The sequence below is a fragment of the Pyrus communis genome, chromosome 15 (assembly GCF_963583255.1).
Source record: "Pyrus communis chromosome 15, drPyrComm1.1, whole genome shotgun sequence".
Taxonomy (NCBI): Eukaryota; Viridiplantae; Streptophyta; class Magnoliopsida; order Rosales; family Rosaceae; genus Pyrus; species Pyrus communis.
In genome coordinates this window covers 20,014,977-20,030,366 of record NC_084817.1, presented here as the reverse complement: position 1 = coordinate 20,030,366, position 15,390 = coordinate 20,014,977, and the positions used below count along the sequence as shown (strand labels likewise).

General features: G+C 36.9%; 1 protein-coding gene across 1 annotated transcript; it reads right to left on the bottom strand.

The window, feature by feature from the left end:
- Positions 1-358: 358 nt before the first annotated feature.
- Positions 359-10,183, bottom strand: LOC137717386 (rho GTPase-activating protein REN1-like). Its single transcript, XM_068456749.1, has 23 exons — positions 10,050-10,183; positions 9,795-9,884; positions 9,558-9,650; positions 8,968-9,081; positions 8,665-8,732; positions 8,496-8,574; positions 7,642-7,789; positions 6,948-7,067; positions 6,469-6,546; positions 6,025-6,080; positions 5,852-5,930; positions 4,982-5,072; positions 4,295-4,538; positions 3,841-4,047; positions 3,321-3,644; positions 3,079-3,128; positions 2,727-2,787; positions 2,571-2,654; positions 2,299-2,412; positions 2,047-2,216; positions 1,785-1,854; positions 1,293-1,457; positions 359-986 (listed from the first exon to the last, which is right to left on the bottom strand). The coding sequence occupies exons 2-23, from the start codon at positions 9,822-9,824 to the stop codon at positions 636-638; spliced, it is 2,796 nt and encodes a 931-aa protein (XP_068312850.1). The 5' UTR covers positions 9,825-9,884; positions 10,050-10,183; the 3' UTR covers positions 359-635.
- Positions 10,184-15,390: the final 5,207 nt, after the last annotated feature.

Sequence of the window (15,390 nt, the reverse complement as noted above, 5' to 3'; positions counted from 1 at the left end):
ATTACTTAGTTTTCTAACCCACAAACAAAAATGATGGGTAATAATGTAATTTCATAGGTCTATATTTTACTGACAAAAATGATGGGTAATAATGTAATTTCATAGGTCTATATTTTACTGTTTTTTATTGAAGTTTCACTTATATATGATGTTAAAATAGTTCCAATATTAAAAAAAAAAATAGTTCCAAGATAGATTGGATGTTAAGGTCCTATCTAGTGTTCTGGATTTGAAACTCTCTCTCTAAATTATTGTAATAGTTCGAACTCTCTCCCCTCCCCCTAATATGAGTCATGACGATATTTCAGCAATGGGCGATTGCATGATGACTTTTTTGGAATATGGATAACGAACTTACTTTGTAAAATCATTTGATATCAAGTTCAACACTGAGACCCAGAAACTTCAACTTGTGTTCAAAATTTATGAGCATATATATCCTAAGCAACTGGAACAAAAATTGCATATTCATTCATCCATACAGATGCAACGCCCGCAAATAACTGAGCAATTTGGGTGTGCCTGCCAGCATAAATGAACAGTTTGGGGTTGCAAATAAATCAGTTTTACAACAAGGAAATGCTTCATCTGTACACACATCCCTCTCGTCCTTCACGGAACAAAAACTTTTGTTATCATCTGCTGTCCGTCCTCGGAGAAGTTTTCCGTTTACCACCCTCTACAAGTCGACCCTTCTCCACGGATACAGATAAATGGCTTTCTGATTTTCCTCTGTCCAGGTTATGCTGCTGCTGTTGGCTTTCTGATCTCTTTCCTCCTCTCTCCGAATGACTCTCCGCCTTCCTAAGTTTCTCTGGCTTTTCCGAGGTTTCATAACTCTTGTCGTATTGGAGCGACTGACTTTTATCCAAACTTTGAGCAGGACCGCGGCCTTGAATCTCATTTGCTATTTGGCTCCGCCGCTCCTTCAATAAATTCAGTCGTGATGTCAACTTTGTTATTGCTGAAGTTGCGGAATTACCTCCCTGTTATGCCACAGACAGAGGTATGTAACTATTTCTACCCTTCTATCTAATCACACAAATAAATCAGCTCAGCAAGCAAGCATTAGTAAAAATACAAAGCAACAAGTAGAAACATAGACGTTTTCTAGTCCTTTCAATCCGCGTTGTAATCCTCCCCCCATTAATCCAAGTTGCAATCCATAATAGTAATCGACATCATCAAAACGAAAGACAGAATGCATATGTGCAATGTGGAAAGCGAATCTTCATTTTAATGGTAATCTGGTTAAAATTTTATTGAACCAGAACTAATATGATCGATCTTACCTCAACCCCACCGCCTTTCTTGGAGTTGGTTGAAGCTGTAGGCTTGGCTACCACTGTCTCTATTGCAGAAGAATCAGCTGGCGGCGCAACAGACCGAGAGTTGCTTTTGTTTGTTGCATCTGTTTTCTTTCCATTCACATTTTCCGTTCCATCTTGATGAGTATCCTGTTGAACATACCCAGATATTAGTTCAAACATAGTTATTCCTTTAACGAATCCACTTTAGCACAAACTGCTCGCTAAGTTCATCCTACAAGTTTTATAAAGGCTTAATTTCCTTTTCTATTCTACTTTGCAGAGAGGAAATTCGGACTCGGGTGCATAGGTGGGAACACATCTGCTCTGGCCAATGTGACTACGCCCACATCTGCTTTTAAAGGCTCAGTTTAGCTAAAACATAATTGGACCGGTTGCAAGACCAAAATAATACAAAAAATAAGTTAACCACGACATTTATTCATGTTGATATCTCAAATGTCAAAATAAATGTACCTTGCTTCTTGACGATTCGAAATGGGAAGGGACTATGTTTTCACTGTCCTTCTGTCTATCTGTTGTGTGCCTAAAAATGACAGAAAAGGGGAAAAAGAAAGTGCCATTGAGTCATCAAAGGAAAACTATTTCTGCATTCATGTAACTTGCATTCGAAGACTTGTAAGCATTAATTGTTATAACCACATATCACGAACTCTCTTTGACAAACATAGAAGAATGATCTAACAAGAAAGCATCACGAAATAACAAAAGATCTCACTGTTTTGCTTGATGATCACCACTATTTCGGGATGGAATGGAAGCATCAGACATAGAGCCACGGTTTCTTTCACGTTGTTGATTAAGCTGCACGCCTAGATCATCAACCTTCTTCTTCAAGTTGGAAACATTCTCTTCTGCCTGAGCTATTTCAATAAGATCTGCCCTTGTCTATATAGCACATATGCAAGTTAATATTTTGTTGCATGATAAAAGCTCTTATGCCATAACAATTTAAGGGCACAATACTAACTTTTTCATCAACTGTGGCTAAATTGGGCACACATCCCCCCGACATTTTTAGTCCTGCTTCGAGAGCTGCTGTTAAATCCTTCTCCTTCTGTAACTGTTCCTGTAGTCTCGCCACCTACAAGGACGTTTAATGCCCAATATCAGTATTAACTTCACTCATCTTGGTTAATCACTTAATAACCATTAATAATAATCGAACTAGCATTATATTCTACGGATGCAGAAGCGTGTTTAGATAAATAAGAAAAATTGTTCTCTCAGTATGGAATTTACATCTTGCTTGAGAGCTAGGCGACGCTCACGCAAGGCCGTCTTCTCTCTCTCCAGACTTGCTTGTAGAGCAGCATTCCCTTCAACCTGTAAAGGAAACTGACAACTAACTTAACAATTCCAAACAACTTGATACGGTGTAATTGGATAGTGAGATACCTCTTCTGCAATTCTGTTTTCTAACTCAGATTTAGTCCTCTCGAGATTCTGGATTTCAGCCCTTTATACAGGAGGAAAAATTAGATGTTAGAACAAAACAATGATGCGAAGAGAAGCTTCAAAAATTGGAAGTTCACTGCATCCTAAACGTTAACACTAATGGATCATCTTGAGAAAGTAAAACACTGATACACTTTGGAAAAAAATGTACTACTGATGCATGCTCATGTGGACGCGTGAGCCTGTATGTATGAAGTGTGCAATGCAGGGCATCCACTGACAATGAAAAAGATTATAGGCAAATCTCTATGAGGGAAAGAAACTCTTCAGAGATGGAATTTGCATCACTTACTCTTCCTCAAGGCTGTAATCAATGGATTCCATGGAAAGGTTCTTCCTTGCCTGAACCAGAAATCCCCCCACCCGCCAAAGGAAAAAACGAAACTCAATTAACAAAAACTCTCTGAATTGGAGACGGTTTATGGGAAAATTGCAAGTCCCTTCCCAGATAACATAATCTAGGAAGGTATAGATAATGATGAAAGGCCTAATAAGCAAAAGACTGTATCACCAGTCCAGTAAACATAGACTTACAGCCATACGTCCCCAACCAGTACGATTCCTAACATGCCCAGATCCATTGGATATAGATGAAGATTTTTGAATAGATAGGGATGGAAGAACATGATCGGGTGGCTGTTGCCGTGAACTTATTTCTCTAGAAACCTCTTCTACTACAGCAGACTCGCTAGCCTGCACTGGCGTATTAGTTTTGCTTGAACTCAGTTTATTCTCACTGCTCTCTAAAGCAGGTTGAGGCTGCAATATTTTAGTTGAGCTTGATGACAACTTCTCGTGAGCTTTACCGTCGTTGCCTCCATGAGGAGACTTCATGCCTGGTCTTAAACCGTCACCATCCTGCAAAGAGTGAATATGTTATACACGAATCTCCAAGTTTTTCTGGCAACGGACAAGCAACAAACAGTAAGACAAGAACAAAAAGCAGAATGCTAATGTTAATGTCTGGCACTAATAATTTAACCAACTTGAAAGCACCAAATCTCGACCACAAGGTCTGGCACTAATCTATTGAAGGACTAAGTATGTAACATGCCTTATTATCATGCAGATCATTGTATTCAGATTCACCACTCTCACTAAATGTTCCATCTCCATCAGAAACAAGTTCAGCTTCTTCATCCTCTGTTCCTGCATCAGTTTCATCATCTTCATAGTAATCATCATCATCAGTTGCCCCCTCAGTCTCACTTTCACTATCTTCTGTGTCACTGTATAGTTCCGGGGACAGGGGACCACCTTCCTGCAAATACATGGAGAAAGAACCAACTCGGTTCAACTTCCTAATTATGAAATATTCTCAACATCATAACTAAACAGAAATCTGGGGTCCAAACTATTGATGTGAAATAATTCTAGAGTGAGCTAGTCGATAAACTTTTGTGAAAAACAACACTGAATAGAATATACTCGCAGCTCAAAACCAGCACAAAGTAGAAAGTGTTATCATTAAAGTAATGGTAAAAGGTAAAAGTATTGTTGTAGTGTACCCCAAATATGTGATTATACTCCTCCAACAAAGTTATAACAATCGCTTGAGCATGATTAGCGGCAGCAGCAGCTTGCAATAGTTGAACAGAACCATCACCCCCCACATCAAAATCATTGTCAACTTCACAATCCCCAGCTAAGAGTGGACGAAGAAGTAAAGGAGCCATACAAGCTGCCACAGCAGAGCAGCTCATTCGGTTCACAGCTTTCTGAGCAGCCACACTTTGCATCATCAAAAGAATTCTGAACCGGAAAAGGATACAAATTGAATTTGACAAAGTATAACCGGACATTATGTGAATGCAAGATAGTAAAGAAAGAGAGATAATGCAGGGAACAAAATGGAAATCTCCAAAACTGGTGTCCAAGTAGGAGATAACTGAAGTTTATGCAAACAAATGGCTTAACTACAGCTAAGGAGTCTCGCTAAAAGAAAATTATTTATAGTAACCTTCTCTAGCACTATAATTCGCACTGCACAAGCATGTTAAAACTTCTTTACAGGAGACGCTTGATACTTAAAGAAACGAGGAAAACAATCTAAATGTCAAATAATTAACAAACGAAAGCAATAATCTATTCAATCAAACACGGAAAAAAAAGAAGATAACTGCACGTGCAAAACACACTCGTACACAAAACGGAACTAAACCAAAACTCAGATAACGAAGTAACATAAAACTAACCTTTGCAGTAAACGGCGATTTGGCTCTGGGAATGTATCACATATTGTTGTGCGCATAGCATTGACTCTACCACCACGATCATTACCTATACCTAATCATTGGGAAATTTGTATTAAGGAATTAGAACAACAGTAACATTTATTTAACACTCAAATGTTGTGTAGAAGACAGACACACATAGACCCAAAGGCCAAACTGAAGCGCTTGACAATATAAAACTTCCCCTCTCAGGAAACACCCATTGACATTTAGGCATAAGTCAAACTCCAGGAACTTTTGTGTAAACAACGAACTCCAATTTATCTTTCTCTATCTGAGACGACAACCAAATAGGAAGGGATGGTTCTTGATCTTGACAGAAGTCTAACTAGAAAAAGATCTCTCTATAACTTTGAGACGTGGGAAAATGGACATTCCCTGAGCAAGTAAGATCTGGCAATAACAAAATACCGAACTGAGCTTTATAGTATTAGTAATTTTCTTTCCACTCCAATTTCACAAAACATAAACAAAAAAGATCCAGGAAAACTCCCATCCCCGTTATTGCCGTTTAGTAACCTGGGTTTTGAGCCAACATCTTGAAGCTCGATTACTCTTTTCTTTGTTTTCCTTGTTAGAATATAGAAACTCTAATGATTGACTTCAGGCCAAGAAAGAATGTAGCTAGGCTAAATGAGGCTTCATTTGGGTTGGCCCTAATATGAATGACAAGACTGATGCATATTATAAAATGATATTAAGAGACTGTTAAAAGAGTCAGCAGTTCTATGTGAGAGTTTCTTAGCCAGACTTTACGACACAATAAATATCATAACTAATCGAAAAAGTACAAAGTAACAGATGATATAGTTTAAATCAAATGTACCATACCAGATTTACGAAAGGCTTCTAACAGTGCATTACAGCAAGATGCAGGGACAGGGGGAGATGGCAACTCCCGGAGGACATACTGGAAATTTGCATCAAGAAAGAAAATATAAAACCTTCAGAACATTTTATAATCTACACGAAGAAATCAACATTTAACTGAGAAAAATAAGTACCTTGACACAATCAGCAATAACATGTGCGTCCTCCTGAGGAGAAAACTCAGTTTTCCCTGATGCATAAAAACACAACCCGAAAATATCTCAGATATCGAAAAGGATCATTATTTAGAATTTTTTTCCACTTATACAACTCCACAAACCACAAGTGATAAATTGAATTTAGATCTAGAGTTTCAATTAAAACAGCCAATCCTGAATAAAAATATACAGTTTGGATTGTTGAAAAAAATACGAAGATATATAATCCATAACCTTATTTGAGGGATCCTTCAATAGAAGGGACTGTATATATAAATGGTGTGTGTATATATATACGTATGTATGTATGTATGTATGTATTTATATAGTTCATAACAGCTCCATTGAACAATAAATGTATAACTTAAAAAAAAATGTTGATGAACACCAAATATTATTAAAAGGGAAAGAAACACTAACCCTGTTCATACTCTCTTATTCTACTTTGAACATCTTCAACATCTGCAGCTTGTCGTAAGATCCCTTCTACTTTGACTCCTAATTATATCAAATGATCAGACACATATTTCAAACAAGAAAAGAAATTAATCTATTTCGAAACCAGTGATGGCCGAGGTCACACAGACTTAAGATTGCTCATAGTCAAATTACAAGTACCATCAGTTGACAGCTTCCCCTTAAGAGCCTTCAGTATAAGTATGTAAAATTATTAGGTCTTAGACATTAATACATATCATATGCAACGGATATGCATTAAAAGAATACATCCAAATCAAAAGACTAGCTTCCAATTAAGGCTTCTCAGACGGTGCAGGCATTAACAATGTTCAATATACTACAAGAACTGGGGGTTGGTGCACTCGACTGTATATATGTATGTTATTAAACCACCAAGGTAAGTTGAAATGACATCTGATAGTGAGATATGGAGAACCCACCATATTCTTCTACGAACCTAAAGGCTTTTTCCAAGAAAGACGGAGCTCCATCAACATCTTCCAAGGCCAGTAGAACAGGCACTCCAACGACTGTAGATTTCACTGGCTTCTTATCCTTTGCTGTAAAAGAAATACCGACAACAACAATATTTCAGTGAGGCGGTACAAGGATAGCAAGAAAAAGTTTAAAAAAAAAATCCAATGCAAGGCCCAATCGTAAGAAAATCCGTATCTGAAGATACTAGCTAAACAATCTGACAGGATTTTATACTCGGTTGGGTAGCCATGATGCAGACTGAGTACCACAACACTAAATATCATGTGGCAAAACATTCTACATATAAAAACACAACTCGACTCTTTGTATTCAGCTGTCTAATTGAATTTGTATAGTGGCTTGAAGTTATTTCAATACTTGACTACTTTTGCTATCTTACCATATTGTTTGCGCTTGAACTCTAAGTTAAATAAATATACTTGAAGTTTTCTCCATTTTTCTTAAAACGTACAAAATTTCATTTCTGGTATACCACATAAAGTTGATATAATAGACTGTCAGGTAATGTACTATTTAACACCAAATACTGGTTCAATGAGACTATGCAAACAGCTGAAAGAAAAATGTACACCAGATGGCATAAACATGTGCAGTATTAAACAGTATGTAAGGAGAGTCACTATAAGAAGAGCATACACTGGTCCGCAGAACCATCAACAGCCTCAGTCTTATCATTCCCTAACGTTCCATTTTGCCCCATAGCATGACCGCCGCCACTTGGGGCTTGCACCAACGCATTTTCAAGTGCAGTCTTCCACTCATGTAAATCTTCCAATGTTTCAGCCTGCAGAAGAGGTAATACACAACAAATCAGCAGAAGATAGCAAGATCAACTTCACCTCCATACCTAACTTTTGGTCAAAAGGATTTCACAAGTCAACTTTTTTTAACCAACTTCTCAACGTTTTCCACAAAAATAGAGTGTTTTACAAAAGAATATATCAATGAACTTCTATGAAATGGTTAAAGGAATTCAGCCCCACAATGCTGTGTCCCCAACAAGTAGTGCCTCCTTGAAGTCCTAACTTGGCCACACAACTAATGTAGTGTCCCAACAAGCTTGAAATGTGGTTATGATAGGATATGATAACACCAAATAAGACCTAAAGTCAAATAATCAACAAACATTTACCTTCTTTAAAAGGAATATGGAAAAAAATGTACTCAGATTATCATCAAAACAATTAATCATCACCCTTATAGGATGACAATTTTATCATGCATAGAATACAGGACTTTGAACACAGAAGATTTTACTGACAGAAAATCTTTATCCATAAGCGAACAGATTTATGTGAGGAATTTGTTTTCCGAGTCAGTTGAATATATTCTTTTATGCGGATGTTATCGGTAGAAACTGTTGTGACTTGCGCAAATTAACTTTCTTATTTATAAAAAAGTAGTTGTAAATCTAAAAATTCCACCAAGGAAAAAGAGCACTTCAAGTTTTTCAACCAAGCGAAATAATAGGGATAAAAAGGAAAGCACACCTTAAGTGTGAAGGCTCGTCCATCACGGCCATCTGGAAAGAGCACGGTCAAGAGTTTCTTGTCTGCTTTGACAACCACACTAGAAAAATTGTACAATTAAATGACGCGAGGTTAGCAGTAATACAAGAGCAGAACAGCAGATAAATACAATTCAGAATTACAAGCCAACCTGCCTGAATTGTTGAGGTCAATACCACCCAGGGTCAAGTTCACTTCACTCCCCTTTAGAGCAGCACTCTGGCAATGTAGAATTATAGTAAATGAAACATTAGGAGGGAGAGGGGGAGAGAGAGAGAGAGAGGGAGAGAGAGGGAGAGAGAGGGAGAGAGAGGGAGCGAGAGGGAGGAAGGGAGGGAGGGAGGGAGGGAGAGAGAGGGCGAGAGAGAGAGAGAGAGAGAGAGAGTAATAATGTATACAAGAAGAACAGATGCAAGCACATGCACACACTATTACCGGACAAATAATTACTTACTGGATCACTTCTGAAGAAAACAAGTGATGTGCGAGTTAGGATAAACCATCTTTTCTTCCAGGACGTCCACCCAATTCCTTTGGATGATATAAATAACGGTCCACTCTTGAATATCTGCAAAACATCTTAACTTCAGAGGGCATAGTTTTACTTTGGTTAACCAAGAGATTAAAAAAATGATATTACATGACAATGAATAGCATATGATATTATTTCACCCTCGTGCATCTAAATTATCCACGAGCACTTAGTCTTGAATGCTCTTGTCTTTTCACAAATGGTATAGTTCTATTAGAATGGTCAGTTGAAAAGCTTAGGTTGTGCAACAACATATGTTGTTATTCCTTTTTACAAAACTTTGTCCTTGAAATTTTAGCTGCAAGAAATATATGCACACGAGGTAACATCACAGGTTCTACCAAGCACAGGACTAAGTTTCCATATGAGCCGATCATAGTAATGGTGAATGATAAAAATGAAAATTAGATTTTGATGAGCACACCGATAACAGGTTAACGCGAACCAGGGATAGTATAAATGTAACCATTTTCATCCACGCTGATGTTATGATTGAATAAAAATGACATTACCGTGTTGCCACCACGAGAAGGCTGAGATTCAGGTGGGCCAGGGCTACCAGATGGGGGAGGAGGAGGCGGAGGAGGAGGAGCATCGCCTTCTCCCTGAAACACAAAACAATCCGATAAATTTCCTTTTCAATTTGCCTAACAATTAAAATGCATGTGCAATATTTATGTGGATACATATAGATCAAAGCTATTAGAAAAAGGAAAGCAGCATTTGTAATGAAACCAAAACTTATATACCTGAGGCGCATTGGTGATTCGGTTAGTCATCCTCTGATGGATTCCAGAGTTACAGAATCATATCCGACACGGATCAGCACCAACCGGTTCCTACATTGGTCACAAACTCAACAATGTAATTCAAACCATCAAACCCAGAAACCAAATCCAACACAAACCCACAAAAGCAACAACATTTCTCATCGAGCAATCAAACCCAGAATCCATTTTTCAAATAAGAAAAAACCCAACTCCCAAAAATCACAAAAAATGTACCTTGTATAGAAATCGAAACGTGGGTTGTTGTTGTTGGATTGGAAAGAGAAAGGAGATGATGGGATCTCTTTCTTTTTCTTCTAAATTTTTTTTGTTTTTGCTGACAGATTAGAGACAGAGGGAGGGAGAAATTGTCGTGTTGTTGTCACCAACAGGAACAGACACAGAACAGAAAGAGAAAGAGAAAGAAAGCAGGGGGGTGTGGGTGTGGGTGTGGTGGTTGGTCAAGCGGGACCCCAAAGAGAACGGGCCCTCCGTACACCTATTCTTGGTCAGTCTTTCCTTCGAACGTGTTGGAGGGAAAAACGTGCAGGGCTCCCCTCGGTTTTTTTTTTTTTTTTTTTAGGTTTCGATTGTGCTGACACGTGGCATTACTTCCCCTTAATCACGTCCTTAAGACATGGCCAACTGGATAACTTAACACATCGTTGCTCTAATTGTATTTCTTAACAATTGGACATTGTTAATCAAATAGTTAAACGGTATCTAATTTGACTGAGTTTTAGCATAATTAATTTAATCTTTAAACGGTGATAGATTATAGAAAGTATGCAGATTCTGTTCATCAAATAACATTACATATGAAAAGAAGAGTCAATAATATTAGATGAAAAAGTTCAAATAAGAGAGTTTTTAGCATCCTCTAGCAATTTTTTTAAGAAAACTGCTTCAAAAGATCTCTCTTTTAAGTAATGCTGCGGTTGATCCAATCAGGCATCCAAGCCCACCCATACCTGCTTTTGAACACCAGGCACCAACACAACTAACATGCACGGACAAACTAGATAAGATTGAAAGGACAATGATTGTCTACCGTGCTTTATGTTTGTGTAGTTACAATTAAGTCATGTCAACATTTTATATTACTAATTATTTTTATCTTATTATCTCTATAAAAAAATAATATAAAATGTTAACGTGGCTTAACCGTGACCACACAAAACAAGAGGGTACGGGAGGGCACCGGAAGTGGAAAGGCAGACAATCCTTGTCCAGATTGAAAGATGCCCAACATGTACGGACGACACTGGAATGTAACTAAGCAACATTTGAAAGATTAGAGTTTTAACGAAACATTCCTAGTACTGTTCACTTTTAACGAAAAATATATTTTTACTTTAAAAAGTCAATATTGATACTATTCACTTACAACACATTTTTGTCCTTTTGGTTGAAACTCAAAGTTTTTAAGTCATTTTCATTAGTTTTCATTTGAAAGGTAGGGGCAATTGAGTTAATTGATAAATTTGGTTAAAATTTGATACAGTGACTCCACATTATTTAGGCTAATCACTTTATTTGGTTGACATATATCATCATATACAGTATATTTATATATTTAATTGTAGTAAACCGGTAATGTTTGTAGGTTAAATAATTAGTGATTAAGGGAATGAAAATTAGTGAGAATCGAACCCTTACAAGAGTGAATATACATAATTATTTTTTCCCACAGTTCTACTGCAACAAAGCGCTATTTTCCTTACAAGATTATATTTAGAAAAGAAAAAAAGTCTCTTTTTAACTATAAAAAAATACACGTTTAAGAAAGCAAGTATTTTTACACAACAAACATTTAAGAAAACATTTTTTTTAAGTGATTTGTAGTTCAATTGATTAATGTTTCGTGTTTAAATTTTTCTCTTTATAATAAAATTTAGATTCTATCGTTTGTCAAAAAAATACACATTCTTTTTTATGTAAACGATGTATTTATACCAAAGTACTAATCCACAGAGTCCACGTTTATATGAGTGTATTTGTCGAGTTGAGAGAGCATTTGAGCCACAGCTTTTGCAGGAGCCAAGTATGACTCCGAATTAAAGGCGCCAATCCGCGCGACTTTTGGAAGAGAAATAATTGTTTGCGCTGATTTTGGCGATTGCCCATGATGCTGATGCCACCCCGAATCCAAGGGCCCTTGTGAGCGTAAAAGTAAAACCACATCACCATGATATGAAGCAAAATCCACTGTGTGCCTTTTTTTAATAGAGAATTTTAACGAAAAATTTCTATACTGTTCATTTTAATGAAAAATTATATTTTTACATTAAATAGTCAATCCTGATACTATTCACTTTACTTTTTATTTTGTCCTTATTGTTAAAACTCAAATTTTCAAGTTTTTTTCATTAGTTTTTTTTTTTTTTTTTTAATCAAAGATTCAAATTTAACATCTCTTCTTATATTGTTAAAAAAAATGATTTACTACAAATATTGATAACATATTAATTAAAAAGGAGCGATATAGTCACTTAATAGTTAGTACTACGGTTTCGTGATATTTCTCTTCACTTGTAAGTGAGAGGTCTTAGGTTCGATTATCGTCAATGGCGAATTTGAACCATATTATTGCTAGCCTATTATAAGAATAAGTCCATCCCGTTCCCCCTCAGTACCTTAGTGTCTGAAGCCTAATGATAAATCTATATGAGCTATTGATTGGTGTGTAAAAGAAATCATGACTATTGGTTTGTGTGTGGTGGGCCAACGAAATAAGTCAATGGAGACCGTTGAATTCAATTTGTGCGGCCTAGATAAGTTGATCCTTAGACTCCAGACATTAAGATCTGGAGCATATCCAATTCTGCCACCATTGTCCCCTTTCTGCTCGTGGTGGTAAATTTGTAATCAATTGGCACATAAAGTAGTTTAGGCAACATCATTCAAAAATTGACCCCAAATTGGGAGTACACATAGTACATAATGATAAGGGAACCGAATCTTCTCCGGATCCACCAAAGCTGAGCCACTTAATCAATTAATCCTGTAATACCTTTAAAATTTAAAATTTATAAATATGTGGAGTAAATCGAGAATAAATAGATTTATGGTTATGAAAATTTGATTAGAGAAATTTTAGAATTTTATTACTAGAAATTATTATAATTTACGTCATAAAATTTATCGATAAGAGAAAAAGATAAAAATGCCCTAGTTGGTTTAGCGTAATTAGACGATGATGTATTTTATCTTTATTTGGATAGAGGACGACCTTATGAGCGCATAGGTGAAAACCATTCGTGAAACAGAATTATAACGAAAGAGTTATTAACGTCTAAAGTTATGGACATTTTTGTAATTTAGCACTCATTTAGAAGGCTCCAGATTTTCTGGAGAAAAGAGATGTGCCACGTGTATGGCTGGGATGAAAAGGGGAAAAAAAAAGTGGGGAGATGGCGTTGGCGGAGGGGGGTTACAACTTAAGTCATCTCTAACCGAAGGGTCTAGAGGGTCAGAGGGTTGAAAATCGTCTCCAACTGAGGGCTAGGCCAGAGGGCTCATGGGCCCCACGAAATCTGAAAGGGCCAAAGGGTTGGTTGGAATTTTTTTTAATACTGTCGGTTTTGCTATCGGTTATAACCGACAGAAATAAAAGAAATAGTGTCGGTTATAACCGACACAAATAGCATGAAAAATTTTGATTATAACGACTAGCTGACGTCAGCTAGCCGTTATTTTTTTTTTTTTTATTTACAAATTTTTTTTCGCATAACTTCATTTTTTTTAATTCCATTTTTTTGCTATAACTTCTATTTTACAAAATTTGTTTAATACTTTTTTAAAATTCTATTTTTCTTCCTATAACTTCTATTTTACAAAATTTGTTTCCTATAACTTCTATTTCACAAAATTTGTTTCATATTTTCTTTTAATTCTATTTTTTTTTTCCTATAACTTCTATTTTACAAAATTTGTTTTATATATTTTTTTTAATTCTATTTTTTTCCTATAACTTCCTAAGCCATTATACAACATTAAATTAAATTAAGTAACATGAAACAACATTAAATAACGTTAACCAACATAAAAATTATACAACATTAAAATAACATTTAACAACATGAAACTTAAACAACATCTTTAAAAACATTTAACAACATAAAACTTACACGCCTACTTCATGCTTCTTTTGCCCCAAGATCCTGTTGTAGATACTTGTTTATGGCACGAGAACGTATCATTCTATAGCAACTCATGTACTCATTTATAGAGATACTACCAATTCTTGGATTGAAAGGCAAATTAGGCTCATCATATATTTTTGCACGAGCCCTTCTTGACCTATTTGAATCTTCTTGGTCATCATCGGACTCTCCATCAATATACCCATCTCACTCATTTTCCATTATCATATTGTGTAATATGATGCAAGACATCATGATGGAGTCCAAATTATCTCGACTCCACCCTCTTACCGGTTCATTGACGATCTTCCACCATGCTTGTAGAATACCGAAAGCTCTCTCAACATCTTTCCGGTATGTCTCTTGGTGTAAGGTGAACAACTTTTCCGTGTCATTCCTAAGGTTTGAAATTGCTTGGACAAGTGTCACCCATTTTGGGTAGATACCATCTGCCAAGTAATACCCCATATTGTATTGACGACCGTTGATGTAGTAGTCAAGTTGAGATGTTTTACCTTCCGTTAGGCGATTGAAGAGGGGTAAACGCCCAAAAACTGTAATGCCATTTTAAGATCCAGGGACTCCAAAGAAAGCACGCCAGATCCATATGTCATATGAGGCAACCTCCTCTAACACAACAGTTGGCTTTCTCGACCTTCCGCTAAAGCCTCATTGCCATCCAGTGGGACAGTTCTTCCAATCCCAATGCATGTAGTCTAATGACCCTATCATGCCCAAAAACCCATGGTCTTCATCTTTGCGAATGAGCCGATTCAGATCTTCTTGATTTAGCTCACGGAGGTACTCGTCTTTGTAAACCTGAACAATTGTGTTATAGAATTGTTCAAGAGTATCAAGGCATGTAGACTCAGACATACCATGGGTTTCATCCATCGAATCAGCTGAGGAGCCATAGGCCATCATTCAGAGTGCAACAGTAACCTTCTAATGAAGTGAAAAACCAGGGCGTCCTGCTATGTCCCGCTTCTGTCGAAAGTTTAGATTGACTTGCTGGACATCACGAAGTAAACGCTTGAAGACATGACACCTCGTTTAGAAGCGACGTCTGAAATCCTCTTCTGTGTACATCGAGTTGGGGTTGAAGTAGTTGTTCATCAGATTGGCATGCGTCATCGCCCTGTTTCGTGGTTTGTAAGAACGAACAGCAACAGAGCCACCCCATTGAGGTTGTTCCTTAGTTGGCTGACACACCATGGCCGCATCCATGGTTGATGTTCTGTTTTGTTTGTTGCGCCTTACTTGAACTTCTTCATCAGACTCCTCATCTTCTCATCTCATTTGCGCCCATTTTTCTTCCAATTTGGAATTGGATGAAGACCCCCAGTTGGAATCAGATTAGGATTCAAAGTTGGAATTCATTGCAAACTTGAATTGAAAGAGATTGAATTCAAAGTTGTGTGAATTATAGCCCA